Source organism: Erithacus rubecula (assembly GCF_903797595.1).
Source record: "Erithacus rubecula genome assembly, chromosome: 2".
In the NCBI taxonomy this organism is placed as follows: Eukaryota; Metazoa; Chordata; class Aves; order Passeriformes; family Muscicapidae; genus Erithacus; species Erithacus rubecula.
In genome coordinates this window covers 99,682,303-99,698,062 of record NC_136685.1, presented here as the reverse complement: position 1 = coordinate 99,698,062, position 15,760 = coordinate 99,682,303, and the positions used below count along the sequence as shown (strand labels likewise).

The 15,760-nt window shown below is 44.7% G+C and overlaps 1 protein-coding gene across 4 annotated transcripts in view; it reads left to right on the top strand.

The window, feature by feature from the left end:
* Nucleotides 1–3,005, top strand: part of AFTPH (aftiphilin) — a 42,276-nt gene extending 39,271 nt beyond the window's left edge. For all 4 annotated transcript variants that reach the window (XR_013773241.1, XM_079297648.1, XM_079297647.1 and 1 more), the window contains one exon: nucleotides 1,783–3,005. Coding sequence is in view for 3 of the 4 variants with exons in the window: in XM_079297648.1 (XP_079153774.1) it covers nucleotides 1,783–1,927 (145 nt within the window). In the remaining variant the exon portion in view is untranslated. The remainder of the gene's footprint in view (nucleotides 1–1,782) is intronic.
* The last annotated feature ends 12,755 nt before the right edge of the window (nucleotides 3,006–15,760 follow it).

The window sequence follows — 15,760 nt, the reverse complement described above, 5'->3', positions numbered from 1 at the left end:
GGAACATCTCCAAGGCAGCCCTCTTCCCTTGGCTTCCTCTGTCAAACACTCCTTTGTTAGCTCTAAGTCCTTGATCATCAGGAGGTTGTACCTTTAAGAGGCTTGTGGTAAGTGATTATTAATGGTGGCACCAGATACTGATAACACAGTGGTGGGTGAGAACCACATTTCAACAGCTCAGAGATAGTCCTTTGAGTGCAAACAGAGCTGACTGTGAAGTTGTTAGAGGAGGCACATACTGGCTCTCTGCTTCTTCCTTCAGTAAATCCAGCACACAGCTTTGTTTATCCTCTAGAATTTGGTAATCTGCCTAGTCAGTAGTTTGTGAAATTCCACTGCAGCAGAGGAAAAAAAAAAATTGCTGTTCTGTGAAGGTAAGTCAGTATTTAGACTGCCTCATCTAGAGAACTTTGATCAAGTGGGGATTTCAAGTAGCAAAGAAGTGATAGTTCAGTGTCAGCACAATGATCAGTGATGATGGTCAACACAATCATCAGATATCAAGGATGCATTTGACTCCAGTTCTTTTTTTCTTCTAGCTAAGGAATTCTGAGGATACTGTGGAAGCAAACACGTAGCCACTTGCTTACCACTGGTCTCTGCTCAGCTGAGGAAACAATGGGGGCTGACAAAAAGTACATGCTGCTTCATGATTGGAGTGGACATTGTCCTCTCATGGGCTTGGTGTGAAGTTATTTATAAGAGCAGATACAGAAAGGAAATTTCTGAAGTGTTCTAGGGAAAGTAGTTTCTTTGGTTCAGGCATTTTGTCTCAGCTTTTTTTCTCCCAAGGTGAGGGAGCTTATTCAGTTAGAATTTCTTACATCATTACAGGATTTAGCAGGTGCCTTTTTGAAACTGGAATAATGTTTGATGGAAAACTGAGTATTTCTAGTAGTAGGCAGTGTTCTTCAAAGATAAGCCAGATGTGTGTAAAGTATGGGTGTTTGGGCAAAGGAGTGGGGTCTGCAGCAGTCTGAGCCAGGCTTCATTTTACTTGAGAAGTGTGAGGTTTTTGCAAAATAATGAGAACTAAGCAACATGGATTCAGACTTCTTTATTCATTCTTTATTCATTCTTTATTCATTTGTGCTCAGTAATTCTTGTGAATAATGCAAAAGGTAAAGTAAACCCTAGTGATTCCCAAACTGCTGTATGTATCATGGCTACTCATACTCCTGCACTTCAAAACAAGTAGATACACTTATTTGTGAGGCACTTTCTGCTGCTGCTGAATCCTGAGGGGAAAAAAGTTTTTGGGATCACAATGTAGAGTGGCATGATGTGCAGTCTGAGAACAGTCATGTTGAAAACACAGCATAAGTGCTTTTTAATTTATAATTATTGAGAAGTAACTTAGGAGTTTCTTAATGTCTTTTTATGATCTTTTCCATTTCATTTTTGAAGAATTGTGCCAGATTTAGGTAGTTTAGAGCTAATGCTCCAACTGTTTTATCTCTAGAGTATGGGCATGGTTGTCTCTTCAAATTAGTCTTTTGACTGTTGAAGCTGCTGAAAAAAAATCTGTAAAAATTATCATTTGAATAGGATGCTTTTTCCTTATTGCAACAATATACACAGGACCATTTTGCTGGGTCTCTGTTACCACATTATTGGTAGGCAGGTAGGTATTATAACATTAGACTACCTTCAAGTAGCTTACAGAAGTACCTGTCAGTGGGAGACAAGCTGACAGAACATTGCTTCAATCAGTGATTGTTTCAGTGATCCCAGGGATATCAGGCACTGGATTAATGCACTTTGCTCTTTTCTTCCCAACAGGAAGCCTAAAAAGGAAGAACATCTTAGTGAAGAGGCTGCCAAGGTGATTTCTAGCCTTCCTGACTTAACTTTCATGCATGCCAAGGTGTTGATGTTCCCAGCCACATTAACACCTTCAACAAGCTGCCAAGAAAAGGTAGACTAAAGTGATGTGAATTGGACATTTTCTATTGATTTTTTTTTTCTTCCCTCTGCGGGTCGTAAAAAGCAATCTTGCTTTAATTAAAAAAATATCAAGTTCAGATGATTTGTTGGTAAGCAGCACTAGAAAGGTATACATAGTAATGTATATTTATTTACATACTGGAGTCCTAAATTTATATTAGAGAAAAATGTAAATAATTGGGGGGAAATCTTTTTGAAGATCTATTCTTTTTGTTGTGCTGGGCTGTATACATTTATGTCTTTGTGAAATACACTGGTGGTGTCCTTCTTAAAAAACTTCTAAAAGTTAAAAAAAAATCCTATACACATAATGAAAAATTCAGTCTTCACAATCTGTGAAGTTCCCCCTTAAGACTTTCAGATTGCATTGAGCAACTTTTTCTTTCCTGCATATATTAAAATACTTCTTGCTGGAAAAAAATCAAAAGGTTACAATTGTCCCTTTTGTGGGTTTTTCAGTTATTGTTTCTTTAAAACCCAATAATTTCTTTAGTGTTTTAACAAGCTTAAAATGTGTTTTTCCTTTTCTTTTCCTCCATCCCCTCCCCCTGTTTGATTGATTGGCTGATCAGTTTTTATGTTCTTGAACTTCAATAGTATGGCTCTGTCATTATATAGCCTTTTGAAAGGTATGCTGTCAGTAACTTCTTGTTCCAGTTATGGATTACTGTCTAAACACTTGATTTTTTTTTTTTTTTTTTTATTGGTCATTAGGAGGTTGTCTGCTTTTAATCAGTTTGATTTGGAAAAGAAGGACCAAAACAATATGAATGTCTTACAATGAAATTTACCTGTTAAAAGTTTTTATGTTCTGTTGTACCACTATTCCTGTTTGATTTTGCACAGTGTAAAATGACATAATCATAGATTGCTATGGTTTTAGGCTGTATATACAGTAAAAAACTATGGGTTGTAAATGTCTGGGGAAATTCCTATGGAAAAAAGAGAGCTATGTCGAAGAACCTCTAAAAAGGTCAATATGCATGCCCAAGGTCTTTTGAGATTTAAGTGTGTAAATTTCCTTTTAGCTTACACAAAATAAAATAATTTAAAAGATACATATGTTTACAGCCTACTATCTTTTTCTAAAGAATGTGTTCATTACTCACTTCTCTGTTAGTGGTAAAATTGATGTGCTGTAGGACCTTCTGATTTGTGTTGCTCAGTCTCACAAACCACACCTGGCAGGGTCCTGTGGATTTTCCTTCAATTCTCCTGTCTCTTTATCATGTTGGGAGTCAGTCTATGGCTTCTATCTCCAATTTCCCTTCTGGTTTGTAGGGCAATGTAGCTCATGTTATTTGGGGTTAGAGACTTCTTCAAAGTGATTGGCCATACTCAGCTGTAAGAAACACCAGCTATGGTGAGGTAAGGACAACTGGGTTTGCTGATTTCTTAGCTACAAAAAAAAAACCCTGAAGCACAGCAGTCACTGAAGTCTTCTCTCATGTTAGCTGGCACTGTAGCTCTGTGAGCAGCATCTCATCAGAAGGTGTCAGTGGACTGGCTGCAGGTAAGGCATGTTCTGGGTGCTGCTGTTTCTTGATGGTGCATGGACATAGACTCTTCCATGTCTTTATTATGTGCACAGCTCTGTAAGTGGTCAGTAGTCACCACCAGTTCATCACTTAACATATAGTTGTGAGACTCTAGTGTGTTTTCTTATTTATTATTTGAATTCTTTTTTGTCTGACAGCATTTGGGTCAGCAAAGCCCAAGTCTGATGTCATTAGCTGGGTAAGCTGAAAGGTTGTTCTTGCAAAAGGAAGCTTTTTACTTCTTAAAATGTCCTTGAAGGGCTGGTGTTGGGGTTCCATCTTTGTGAATGCAGGAGTTTCAGTGAGTGGTGGCTGCTCAGAGTTGAGAGAGCAGCTCCTATGGCTATGGTAAAGTTAATTTGTAAAGGCTAAATTGTCTCTTTTGCCCTCTAATTAGCACTGCAGTGTACAATGATGTGATATCAAACTGTACCTTGTTGTAGCAGAAAAGGTTTAAGCAAAAGCCATCTGCTTTGCCATGTAGCCCCAAACCCACTTCTGTTTGCTGTTTCTGCAGATTGTCATTACAGCACCGACTTCATGCCTGTTACATGTCAAAATTAGCTTTGCTAATCTCCCAGGTTTAGCACAGTATTCTTTAGTGCATGCTTATTCTATCATTCAGTTCTGGTGTTGGGCTGCTGTAGGTTAAAATTGGTGCCTTTGTTTCCGTGGCTGTGGCGTGTCCCTTGGAGCTGGGGCAGTGGGATAGCTGCAGCACAGAGCTATAGCTATTGTTTCAGGGAGAATATGTTTAGGAGCTGACTCATGATCCTTGTCTGGCAGCGAGTGGACTCAAGTATTAAGGAGAGGTGGGGGTGGAAGTGCCAGCTGCAAGTTGATCTTTAGTCTCCTCACAATTGCCTCCAGAGGCAGCTGCCCATTTGTCTTCCAGTCTCTGAGTGCAGTTCTGGTGGCCTGCCGTGGGTGGGGGAGGGGAAAAAGGAGATTTCTATTGTGACTGATGTACCAATCTGAAACTTTGTGAAACCTGGTACTAGCTAGAATGTGTTTATGGGGTTTTTATGTTCTTTCTGCATCCCACAGACCTTCACACTGCTGAAAGATGTAAAGCTTACTTCCAAATTCAGCCTTTTGGGGTAGATGCTGCCTGCCTTAAAATGTAGGACTGCTTTTTGTCTCCTATCTTATGCCTCCTTTTTTGTTGTTATGGTGGGATGGACAGACAGGATCCTCTTGCCTCTCTCCTCTGTCTTTGTTCATATGCAGAAAGTTTTGCCTACCAGATTCAGCTGTGTCGGGGTTGTCCTTCCATGCTGTTCCCATTGACACAACATGCCTTGTCTAGTTTAAAGCCTCACGGGCAGGAGGGCAATTGATACTTTGTGCACATTTGTGTTGCTGTACATTGTCACCTGACATGTCAGGGTGCATCACAGTCACCCCAGAACTGGTGTCACTGAGGAGCAAGTGTTTATGTGCCAGTCCAGCACAAGCAGTGGAGAACACCTGCTTCAGATGCAATTCCCTGAGCTGGCACATGGCCATGAAGCAAAGTCCAAAGATCCCACTGTGAAGTGAGCTACAGGCTCTTGAATGACTGCTAAGAAGGGCTGGCTCTGCTTGTGTTATCTGAAAGACTGTGCTGTGAGACTTGGGGGTTCAGATCTGCCTTACCCAGAGCACCACCACCTGCTGCAGGTGCTGGCAGTGTTAGAGTGCCCATAGCATCTGGAACTTTGACACCTCAGAATATTATTAGCTCAGCAAATTCATTTTGAGATGCCCAAAGTAAAGCTTGCAAATAATGTGTGTACATGTCATCAAATGCAGTCAGTGTGTATTTAAGTTAACTCTTCAGTTGTTATACAGAATTTTGCCTGGTAATGAACTCATCATGTGGGAAGTTTTGTTGCTGGGAAGTTTGACTGCTGCACTGGAGCTGAGTATCTGGTGGCCTTTATAGAGAGATGTAGCTCAGTGCAAGTCAGATGAATCACCCCTGGTCCAGTCATTTATATATTTTGTACCAGTTCTGCAACTCTGCATATTTATCTTCTAAATTTCATAGCATTTTGAAATTTGCAACAGGATAGTTGCAAAATACACTTGAATACAATTTATAAAAGCATATGTCATCTAATCACTGCATAGTACCTGCTAGGAGTGTCTGCTACAAAGTAAGAAGTTTTTTGTCTTTGGCCTCTGCCAAAGAGCACAGCCACTAAAGGCAGCAAGCAGCCTGGTCTGCTCCCTCCAGAGAGCCTGGAATGCAAAAGGAGATGGGAAGAAACACATTTAAATTCAGAGGGCTAAAAACAAGGGGAGGAAGAGCTGGAAGAAAACACAAAGCAAGAGCTCAGCAGAAGCTCTGAGTAGGGGAAATAGGAAGGTGAAGCAGTACTCAGAGTATAGGCAGCTGGGATAACTATAGGAAGAGCAGATGGTGGAGAAAGTGGGATACAACTATGAGGAGCAGGAGCATTTGGAGAGAAGGGAAAGCCTGAGCTAGATTACAGGTGCACACACTGTGTCCACTGGCTGCTTTCCTCCAAAATCTGGAACTGAGCCTCAGAGATGCAAGGGTCTGAGTTCCTGTTCTGCAGAGGAAATGTGTCACAGCCATGGGGTGAGTGGGAGTGCATTGCCACAGCCCACTATTGATGTCAGTAACTTGGTAGAGAGCTGGGCTGCAGATTAAGGGGTTTAAATGCAGCCACTATCCCTGTTGTAGCATTGATACAAGTCCAGATGTTAGAAGACTTTTTTCAAAAATGGTTTTTAGATAAGGAGGTACATTATAGTTCCTTGCTGTAGGTGTAAAATCAAATCCTCCAAAGCAGGGCTCTGCCATGGATTTGGAACTGTAGCTCCAGTCCTGTCATGTGTCTGCAATATACATATCCTCCTGTCTTCACCTGATCCTTGCCTCGTGGCCTGTGCAGGTTTGTTCTCTGAATCAGTGTAGTGCAGTGAAACTCTTCTCTGAAGGGCCCCTGCTTCCTGCAGCTGAATGGAATGGGTGGCCCTGTGTGGAGATTGCAGAGAAGGCACAGTGACAGTGCAGTATGATCCTCTCCTGGCTGGAAGCAGCTGGCCATGCCAGCTTTTTTCACAGGAGGTCATTTGTGCACTTTTGTCATTTGATACCCAGCATGAGTTGCCTGATTGGGATGTGCAGAAATGCTAATTTCTCTGGGATGTAGCTTAAGCAGTTAGGAGCTTTGCTTGTTTGATACTCAGTCGTGGTTTTGTGGCACTGGGGTCAGGTGCACGTGTGATGCATTCAGAACCAATGGAGCTCTTGTTTTTACCTTGTCAGCCTGTACTTAAAAATGTGATATATGTTGTTAACCTTGTGTTACAGACAGTTTGCAAAGATGAACTCTTTGTCAGCAATATCTGAGAAGGACTCAGCTGGCATAAGTGTCACACACATCTCAAAGGCAGAGAGGGAAATCTTTCTTGTGTCTAGATTCACTATATGGTCACCGAAGAAAAGTATTTTTCCTAGTTTAGGGTCTCTGAGTCTTCCTCTGCATGTCTGCTGATTCTGTCAGGACCCTGCTGACCTGGCACATATCTGCAGATATGTTCTGTGCACCATACATTAATTGGATTGTGTGCCTCAAGTAAGGCTCAGGACTACTTCTAGAATATAAAGGGGCAAAAAAATATTTCTCCTTGGACTAAAAGACACTGGGGTCATATGGAAAACAAAATAATTAAAGGAGAGTCAAATTAGGGTATATTGTACATATTTGTTTGCCTAAACATCCTTAATAATTCTTCTGGCATGGTTTTTCATATGCTTAATGATCCTTTTGGCATCGTTTTGTATGTTTAGAATATGTGCCCCACGTGTGCAAAATACTGATCTGAGGCATCAGATTGAGCTGTATTCCCTGGGGGATTCTGCTAGGCTGTTAGCTGGGCCCTCACTGGTCGTGTGCCCAGGTGGCATTTGCTGCACCTGCTGTCAGTGGAGCTGTTGTGAGTGATCCTTCTTCATCAGGGTTTGTTAGTGCTTGTGCATGGTTCACACCAGGCCCAGCAAGCAAACCTGCTCTGGATATGAATAGGTTTCCTGCTGGGATTGCTGTCATGGTGTTAACCTCACCTTCCATATTTAAAGCAATAAAGTTACATGGAGAGGGAGGAGAAGCTGAGGAGCAGGTTCAGCTCAGCAGCCATGTGTGTGCTTTTGGTTTTGCTTTCCCAATGGAATGTGTCTCAGTTGTTTTTTAGACTCTTTAAGTGTCTAACCTCAGTGTTCATTTCCCTCAGCACAGAATTGCAGTGAAGGCAGTTTACTGAGACCAGGTGTAGTTTTCATTACTATCTTCATTTTATAAACAGCAGAAAGTGCTGCCTTGCCTGAGCTGGTCTTCAGGAGACATTACACAAGGGGAGAAAAGCAAGTTCTTTGGATCAGACCTTACAGAGTTACCTGGCCTCCTGCTCAGCAGGATACCTTGTAGGAAAAGGAGTTGTCCAGGGTTCTTCAGGGAGCTGTGGTCCCGTGCCACTATGCTCTGGGCACCCCAAACCTTGTTGCAGTACAAACCCCACAGACCTCTGTGGTGTTCAGCTCCATCTTGAGCCACACTGCCACAGCTGGTCTGGCTCTGCACAGGGGAGAACCTTTTGGACTTGTACCTTGGGGAAAAAGCCCATCCCACCCCAAGCATTTTGAATGGCATGGATGCAGTACCTTGTGCCACACTGGGGAGTGAGTTTGTTGCAGACTCCAACTCCAGTAGTAAAAGGAGCAGACAAATTGGTCTCTCTCCTATGCTAGTTCCACATTGCTAATTGTCAGCTGCAGCTTATTGGTATAAATAGCCCAAAGAACCCCTAGAGTAAGGGTCTCCCCTGTTGCTTGAGGGAGCAGCTGGTCTTGGCCACATTGGTGCAGGGGAAAGGACACACAGCTTTATCCCATCAAATCTTTCCAGAGCCAGTGGACAGCTCTATGGTTAGAGGAGCAGACTGAGGTACAGTGGGACGTGGAGAAGACACATGAATGGTCAAGGCAGAACTGTCTCTGTCTAATGTCTACATTTTAGTGTCCTCTTGGGCTGTCACTCAGGTCTGCAGAGCTGTGATGTCTGCATTGTAATTTCTGCTGTGGTTGGAGCTGGTTTTTCAGGTCTTCTTCAGCTGAGAAGTGTGTGAGGAGACTGCCTGGAAAGAACAAGTGAACGCTGGCAGCTGTGTGCAGACACTCCATGCGTAGCTGGACTGCTGGTTTGGGGTTTTTTACTCCTTTATGCTCACCAGTCCAAGGAGTTTACAGAAGACAAGGCAACAAGATTTTCTGAATCACTCCCTAAAGCACTTCAGTTGCTCACAACAGTCTTGGAGATGGATGTGGATGGATGGTGGGAGCACCTTCCACAGGAATTCAGAGCAGAGTGGAAAGTACCTAACAAGCATTTTCAAAAAGAGACTGGCTCAGGATCCATAAGGCCTTTCTGGATCACATTTTGGCTTTTAAACTACAGGGAGCCTTAGCACAAATAGAAAACATGGATATTTTGGAAACAAATCAAAAGCAGTCATGAAGCATCTCCCTAACACCTTCAAATCTTCCCTTTCCTCTCTGTCTCCAGCCCCAAATGTAATCAAACTTTTTGTCCCAATCTCAGCAACTTGGACCTGAAATCTGTTTGCACATGAATTCTACCACCAAAAAGGTTTTGGTTTTTTTTTTTCAAGGCTGTGTTGTTTTACTGGTGCAGGGACTGTGTTTCCATTAGGAGCACTAAAGCCTTTTGTCACTTATTTCATGTTGAAGCGAGTTAAGAATCAATGTGCAGCTGGTGACGGGTGTTTTGCAGCTGTTCACTCTTGCAGGTTACTCCACTCTCCCTCAGACTGAGCTGCCTCCCTCTGACAATGGCAAAAGGAGCAGTTGTGTGGTGCTTTGTGCTCCTATGGGAACATTTTCTCCCCTTTTCCATTTTGAAGGGGTGTCCTCTCCCTTTCCCTCTATCCTTGGCCCTCTAGATGAAGTCTCTCCTGGCAACTTTCCCCCTCCTTTGGCTGGGGACGAGGAAGCAGGGTGGAAAGGGAGGAACAAACAGCTGTCCTTTAGGTTTCAAATCAATGCAGCTCCTTAGCAGGCAGGCAGTGTGAGCTTAGTCCTTAGGAAAGCTGTTCTTTCATTCAGGAGGCAGCCTGAGCCAATTCTCCCCAGTCCAGGCCTGAAGAGGCAGGGAGTTTGGTCCTTTCCAGCTTATAGGACCATTGCAGCTGGCACAGGCTCCAGTTTATTCCCTGTGTTTGGTTTGTGCAGTGTACTGCAGGACCATGCTGGCACTGTGGAGGTGAGCCTGCCTCAGGACACTGCTGAATGAAATGTTGCAGTGTGTGTGTTTAAATTTTCATCTCTTTGGGAAAGCCACTTTCCCCTGACACTGGGAGTGGCTGTAGGGAGATACCCAGTGAGCTGCAGCACTGCCCAGGCCAGCCTGGCACCACAGCATGAGGGGAAAGAGTCCAGGACTTGCTATCAACAAATCCCTGAGTGTGCTGATCCCTGGAGTGTGTTTTGAGTTGGGATGATCACTGCTGAACTCCTGATAGCAAATAATAGGCCTGGTGTGCAGAAATCTGCCTCGCTGACATCTTGGTCTTACTCTGCCACTTCTGGTCAGCAAGGTTGGAAATTCACCCTTGTGTTTGCAAGTGTGAGCACAATGTGGCTGGTTTGCCAGTGGTGGTAAGAAGAGCCATGGTGTGTGGTGGCAAGGGGGATTTTAGTGTGTTTGCAGGAGGAATTCTGCAGTTCTGGTGCTGTTGCTATCCTTTTCGATGGATATAGAAAATGCTGTCAGCAGCTGGGATTCCAAAGGTAGATGTGCCTATAATAAGGCATCAAGCCTCATTTAGCTGCAGAAAGGTTGATCAGTGAAAAAAGTACTTTTCTGGTTTTCCCCATGAATTTGGGGTCTGAATTCCATCTGTCACCTGCTGAGTGGTCCCTAAATCAGAAATGGTCCTTTAATCTAAGAGCTTGCAGGGGCAGAACATCACCACTAATGAAAAAATCAAGTAATGCAATGGTGTGCTATACTGCCCCAAATTAAATGTTTCCACCTTCAAAAGCAGAGCCCCACCCTCCAAATTTTAAAGAAACCTTGCAAAAGGCAGCTGAGCTGCAGGCAGGGACAGATTTTCAGGAAGAGAAGCTGCACAGATAATGGCATTGCTTCAACTCAGATGTGGGCATGGGATTTTCTGACCTTGCAGGCCTCCTGGTCCTCTGCCCTTCAAAAGGTCACCAGTTCTCCACAAACTTTTGAAAAAGGGATGAAAGAAGGGGGTGGGTGAGGGGAAGCCTGGGTTTTTCCCCCCCCCCCCCCCCCCCGTAAGGGCTGAGTTGATTTTGCAGTAATGACTGTGACAGGCAGAATCCTGCAAAGGTGCACCAAGAGTTTCTCTCAGCCAGCTGCCCTGCAGCAAGTGGAGCAGGAACATTTGGGCAAAGCTAAAGCATCAAGAGGCAGGGAAAGGCTTTGATTTATGCATGAGTAGGGTCTAGTCAACCCTTGTCTGCCTTGTTTTCCTGTTTTCTGTCTGCATTGCTTATTTTTCCTCAGTGGGTGCTTCTCCCAAGACTTCTCAGCTCGTTCACGTTTAACCTCGGTGATTTGTCTCTAGCCCCGCTGACTCTAATCTCTGCAGGTCACCCTGCAGGGCACGTCGGCTTCTCTTTGGCTGTTTGCTGCCATCAGCACATCTGATCGTGGCTGAATTTACATCAGAGGAGCACCTGACAAAGCAGCCGGCCTGATAATGGGCTCTGGTTTCTTCTCAGCAGCCCAAACAGGTGGAGGCAGGCAAGGGAACGCTGGCAGGAGCACAGGGGAGATCGTGCTCCACTTTCAGCAGCATTTGCTTTTCCCTCCTGCCTGACAGAGCACTGCAGACCCCACTGCTGCTGTAAGCTCCCCAAAAACAGAGCTGCCCCTGGAAAAAAGTGAGACAGAGGCAGGCCTTGCTCCTCTCCTGCAAAACAAACTCATGTGGGAAACTAACTCACAAAAAATAATTTTAAGGCTCTCCTGCAGTTGCTGTTGTAGCTGCAGAAGTGCAGCCCCAGAGTTGCAGGTGTCTTTTCCCTGCAGAGGGAGATGCCAGGGCCAGGAAAGATGCTACAGTTGCAGTGTGGTTGATTGCTGGCTGTTTGGAGCTGGTTACAGAAGGGGCTGATGAACTCAAGACTGCTCTCTCTAGCCAAACACTTCAACTTAAGTGTCAAATAATAGGGATTTGCGTTTGCTTTTTTTTGTGTAATTTATGCTGCCCAGACCATTTTCCCTGTCTAGAGTTTGCTGTGAGGAGCTGATTTTGCATAATAATCATACACAGTTATATATGATTATACCCACACACTCAGAGTTGATACAGGGAGACCTTCCCTGCAGCTGGAATTACCCTGAGAGGTGCTGGATGCTGTTTGGACTGGTACAGATGTGTCTCCTGAGCACAGTGCTCATCTGAAGTGCTGCAACTGTGATCAGGGTGCTTATAGAACCCCAGCTCCATGTTCACTGGAAGAGGAAACAGTGACACCACATCCCATCTCCTGTAGGCTTCACCTGGTGGTGTTGCATCCCTGGTGCTCTGAGGGGCTGCAGTTTTCCAAGGAGTAAGTGATTGGGCTCTGGGCTCTGATCCCTCCTGGCAGCCTGTGTGTGCTCCCCTTGGGCTGGAGACCTCTGACAAGGGAAAAGCTCTGCTCCTAAAGGCTGTGAGGGGAGATTTGGAGCAAATCTGGTTCATCCCTCTGTTCGTCTGGAGCACCACAGGAGATGTGAAACCAGGAGTAAGTGCAAGGGACAGGAATGTGTGTGCTGGGAGCTCCCTGCAGCTTGCCCAGGTGTGGCCAAGGACTGCACAGGTCCTGGTTGCTGGAGCTCTCCATGCTCTTCTGCAGAGAGCCGACATTGCTTGTTCTTTCAGTCAGGCTGGGAAGCCTCTCTGCAAAGCCTGTGTGTTTTGTGGGGTGCTGTAACCTGGAGAGGGAAGGGATGAGAAGCTGGCTTTGGCTGAAGGACAGAAGTTGTGGCTGGAGCTGTGCAGTCGGTGCTGGAACCCCCTGGGTTCCCACTCCAAGGGTGCAGGGCTAAAAGCCACGTCCACCTAGGAGGGTTTTCAGTTCCCTTTTGCTCTGAGCAGGGTTGGAGATGTCAGATTCCTCCCTGGTGTGAGTGCTGTTTCCTGGGAGAGCTGAGGCTGGAAAAGCAGGACAGCCCTTCACACCTCACCTGCTGGCAGCCCCATGGCCTGAGGGCCCAGAGGTGCTGTGCTGCCCAGCTGCTCACCCCTAGCCAGCTGTTTGTGGGGATGAAGGAGCTGTTCAAACAAAACAAGAATAATAATAACACGCAGGCAGGTTTGATTTATTATGGAGGGACTCTGGTATTCAAATGAGCTCATGATAAATGGAAGTATTGGCTCATTAAATATTGCTTTGGAGTTTGCCCTCGGGAAGGCTACGGTTTCATAGTGTAGCAGTGATTTGAGATGGTCCAAATTCTTCTTTGGATATTTTTTTTGCCTTCCAAGGATTTCTGTGGGTTTAAAGCCACTTTCAGTTGTGATCTGTTAAAACAATTTCCAGCAAACTGTCACTGCCTTTGTCTCTTTCTGACATATGAAAACCAGTTTTAATTTTTTTATACTGCTTAAAACCCAGTCTTGGGTGAGACATTTGGAATATCTGCTCTTTGCTTTCTTTCCACTGAGGAGTGGTGGGTGAATTGCAAAGGTGAGCTGGCTTAATTTAAAAGTCCAGCAGTTAGAAAAAAAAGGTGCCTCGCTGCCACTTCTTCCCTGGCATGTGAAGCAGTTGAATTCTGAATGAAAGCATGAATAAACCTGGATAAATCCCATCTCTGTCTCTGGTCCCATAGTGCAGGGCAGTGTTCCTGTCCCAGCTGTCCAGCCTCTGTCCCCCAAGGCATCAATGCCATCCAGCACCCAACAAACTCCAATATTGAACTCCCAGTGAAAAAGGCAGAGCAGGAGAGGGGTGAGGCTATCCCACTTGTACTCTCTGGAATTCAATATGGGTGGGTGCCTCTTCTCCTCTATCCCAAGGATTGAACTCCTGGTTTCCCTGCATCCTAAATGTTTGCAGCCATAGGGTAAGATGCACCTCAAATGAAACAAGGCAGGAAGTGAAACAAGGACCTGGCTGTGGTGTGGCATTAAACCTGGATTTGCATTAGGCTGAGTGGAGAGTCAGGAACCTGCATCCAGAGATTAAAAACACCACGGAGCAGCCGCTAATTGTGGGTTTACAGGAGAGAGGCAGAAACAGGCTGGAAAGTTGGCTCACAATGCCACTTGCTGCATCCTAATCTCCTGGTTCCTTTCTTGCCTTGCTAATAATAAGTAAGACTAATTTAATTTTCACAACATCCCAAATCTGTGGCTCTATGATTCAGAGACTTAATAAGATTCTCTAGCCGAGCCAAGAAAAGCTTAGTGGTTTTGAGCTTACTTTCTGTTGGGTTTCAGTTTCAGGACATTTGTGCAGTGTTGTTGTTTGTTTTGGTTTTTTTAAAAACAAAACAAAATTGTATTCCATCAGGATTACTAGTGTCTCTTCTTAAATTATTGTATGTGTAAATTGATTGTGTTGGAGCTGGGTAAACTATTGAGCAAAAAAGGCAAATTTTGGCAAAATGAAAAGGAGTTGTTTTGATTTGCCACACTTCTTTTTTTTTTTTTTTTCCCTAGCTAGAAAAGAAACAAACCTATTTTGTTTCAGTCTTTTCTGAATAAAAGCCTTTGAGATTTTCCTCTTTGAAGCAACTTTTCATTGGAATGATCTTTGGAGCTGACTTTTGTTATAGGGGCTGAAAAGTCAAAGCAAAATATTTGTTTCAGTCGACCCCAAATGAATTTTTTTTCTATTGAAACTTTTTTCAGGGTTGCCAGTGAACCGAAAAATCAGTTATTCACCCAGCTTTATATCCCATATCCTGACAGAAACTTCAGAGCCCCACCGTGACTGTTTATGTGGTGCAGCTGCCCCTAAGCCCTCTGTTTATATGTTGGTAAATTATTCTGCTGCTCGGGGTGGTGTGAGACACTAAACCAGGAGTGAGTGCCTGGGTTTTCTCCTTTGGGCTAACAAGGAGGCAGCATTTTACAAAGTGTTTTTGACTCTTCTGCTCCATGGCAGGTGTTGCCTTTGCTGGCCCAGGTACAGTTGCAGGACCTGTTTCATGCTAAATGCTGTGTGAGGAGCAGGTGTTAGGAGCTGGCTTTAAAGCAGCAGAGTTGAGCTCAGCTTTGGGGGTAGCTGTGCTTCAAAAAGAGGAGTGCAGTAATCAAGAGAAGAAAGTCCCTAATTTCAGGGTTAACCACAGTCAAACCCCACATTTAAAATGTGCTTTTCTTATGGTTACTCTGGGTGATAAATTATATATTACACTAAGCTATTGGGTTGTTTAACTCTTTTTGTCAGAGCACATTCTCTCTGTAGAGAATTATCTGCAGATGGCACAGGGTTTTCTGGAACAACAGAGCCAAATTTGCCTGTTTCACTGAAAAAAAAGTGGAAAAAAGTTTAGGTCAGTTGCTTTAGAGCAGATACCATAACCAGAAATGGTTGGGCCCTGCTCGCCTGGTACGGATTGCAGGTCTGCTGGAGAGAAAGGAGCTGGGCCAAATGGGTTTGTTCCTGATGTTAACTTAAATCTTAATTTAGGCTTAAATCTTGATGCCTCTCCCTTGAAGCATTGAGGCTTTAGAGCAGCATAAGAGAACAGGCTCAGTGTGTGTTCCTGAGGCTGCAGTTGTCCCTTGGTGCCACTGTCCCAGGGAGCCCTTCCCAGCCAGCTGGGCACCCTCTGGCACCCAGAGCTGCTGCCAAAGCTGGTCTGGCCTGGGCAGGGGTGCTGGCCAGGCTGGAGCCACCGTGTCTGCTCTGAGCCTGGCAAACACCAGCCAGGCTAGGATGTTCTGGAGTAGACTACTCTTTATTTTTAAATTACATCTGTTTCTTCCTCAGCTTTGGAGGGCACTTACCCTGCCCCAGGCTCAGGCATGAAATGAAGTTCATTGGAGCCGTGTGGATTTGCTATCCCCCAGCAGCAGCCCATGGGCTGTGAGAAGGTTGATTTTCCTCCCATCCTTGCTAAGGGATGCTTCTGTTTGGCAAATCCTGAGCCCTTGGAGCCCTTCTCCTCCCCAGTCTCATTCACCTCCTCCCCTGCTCCTCTTGGGGACCTGCCTGGGAGCCACTGTGTGGTGAGTGAGCTGGGAGGAAGGTCACATCAGGAGTGCAG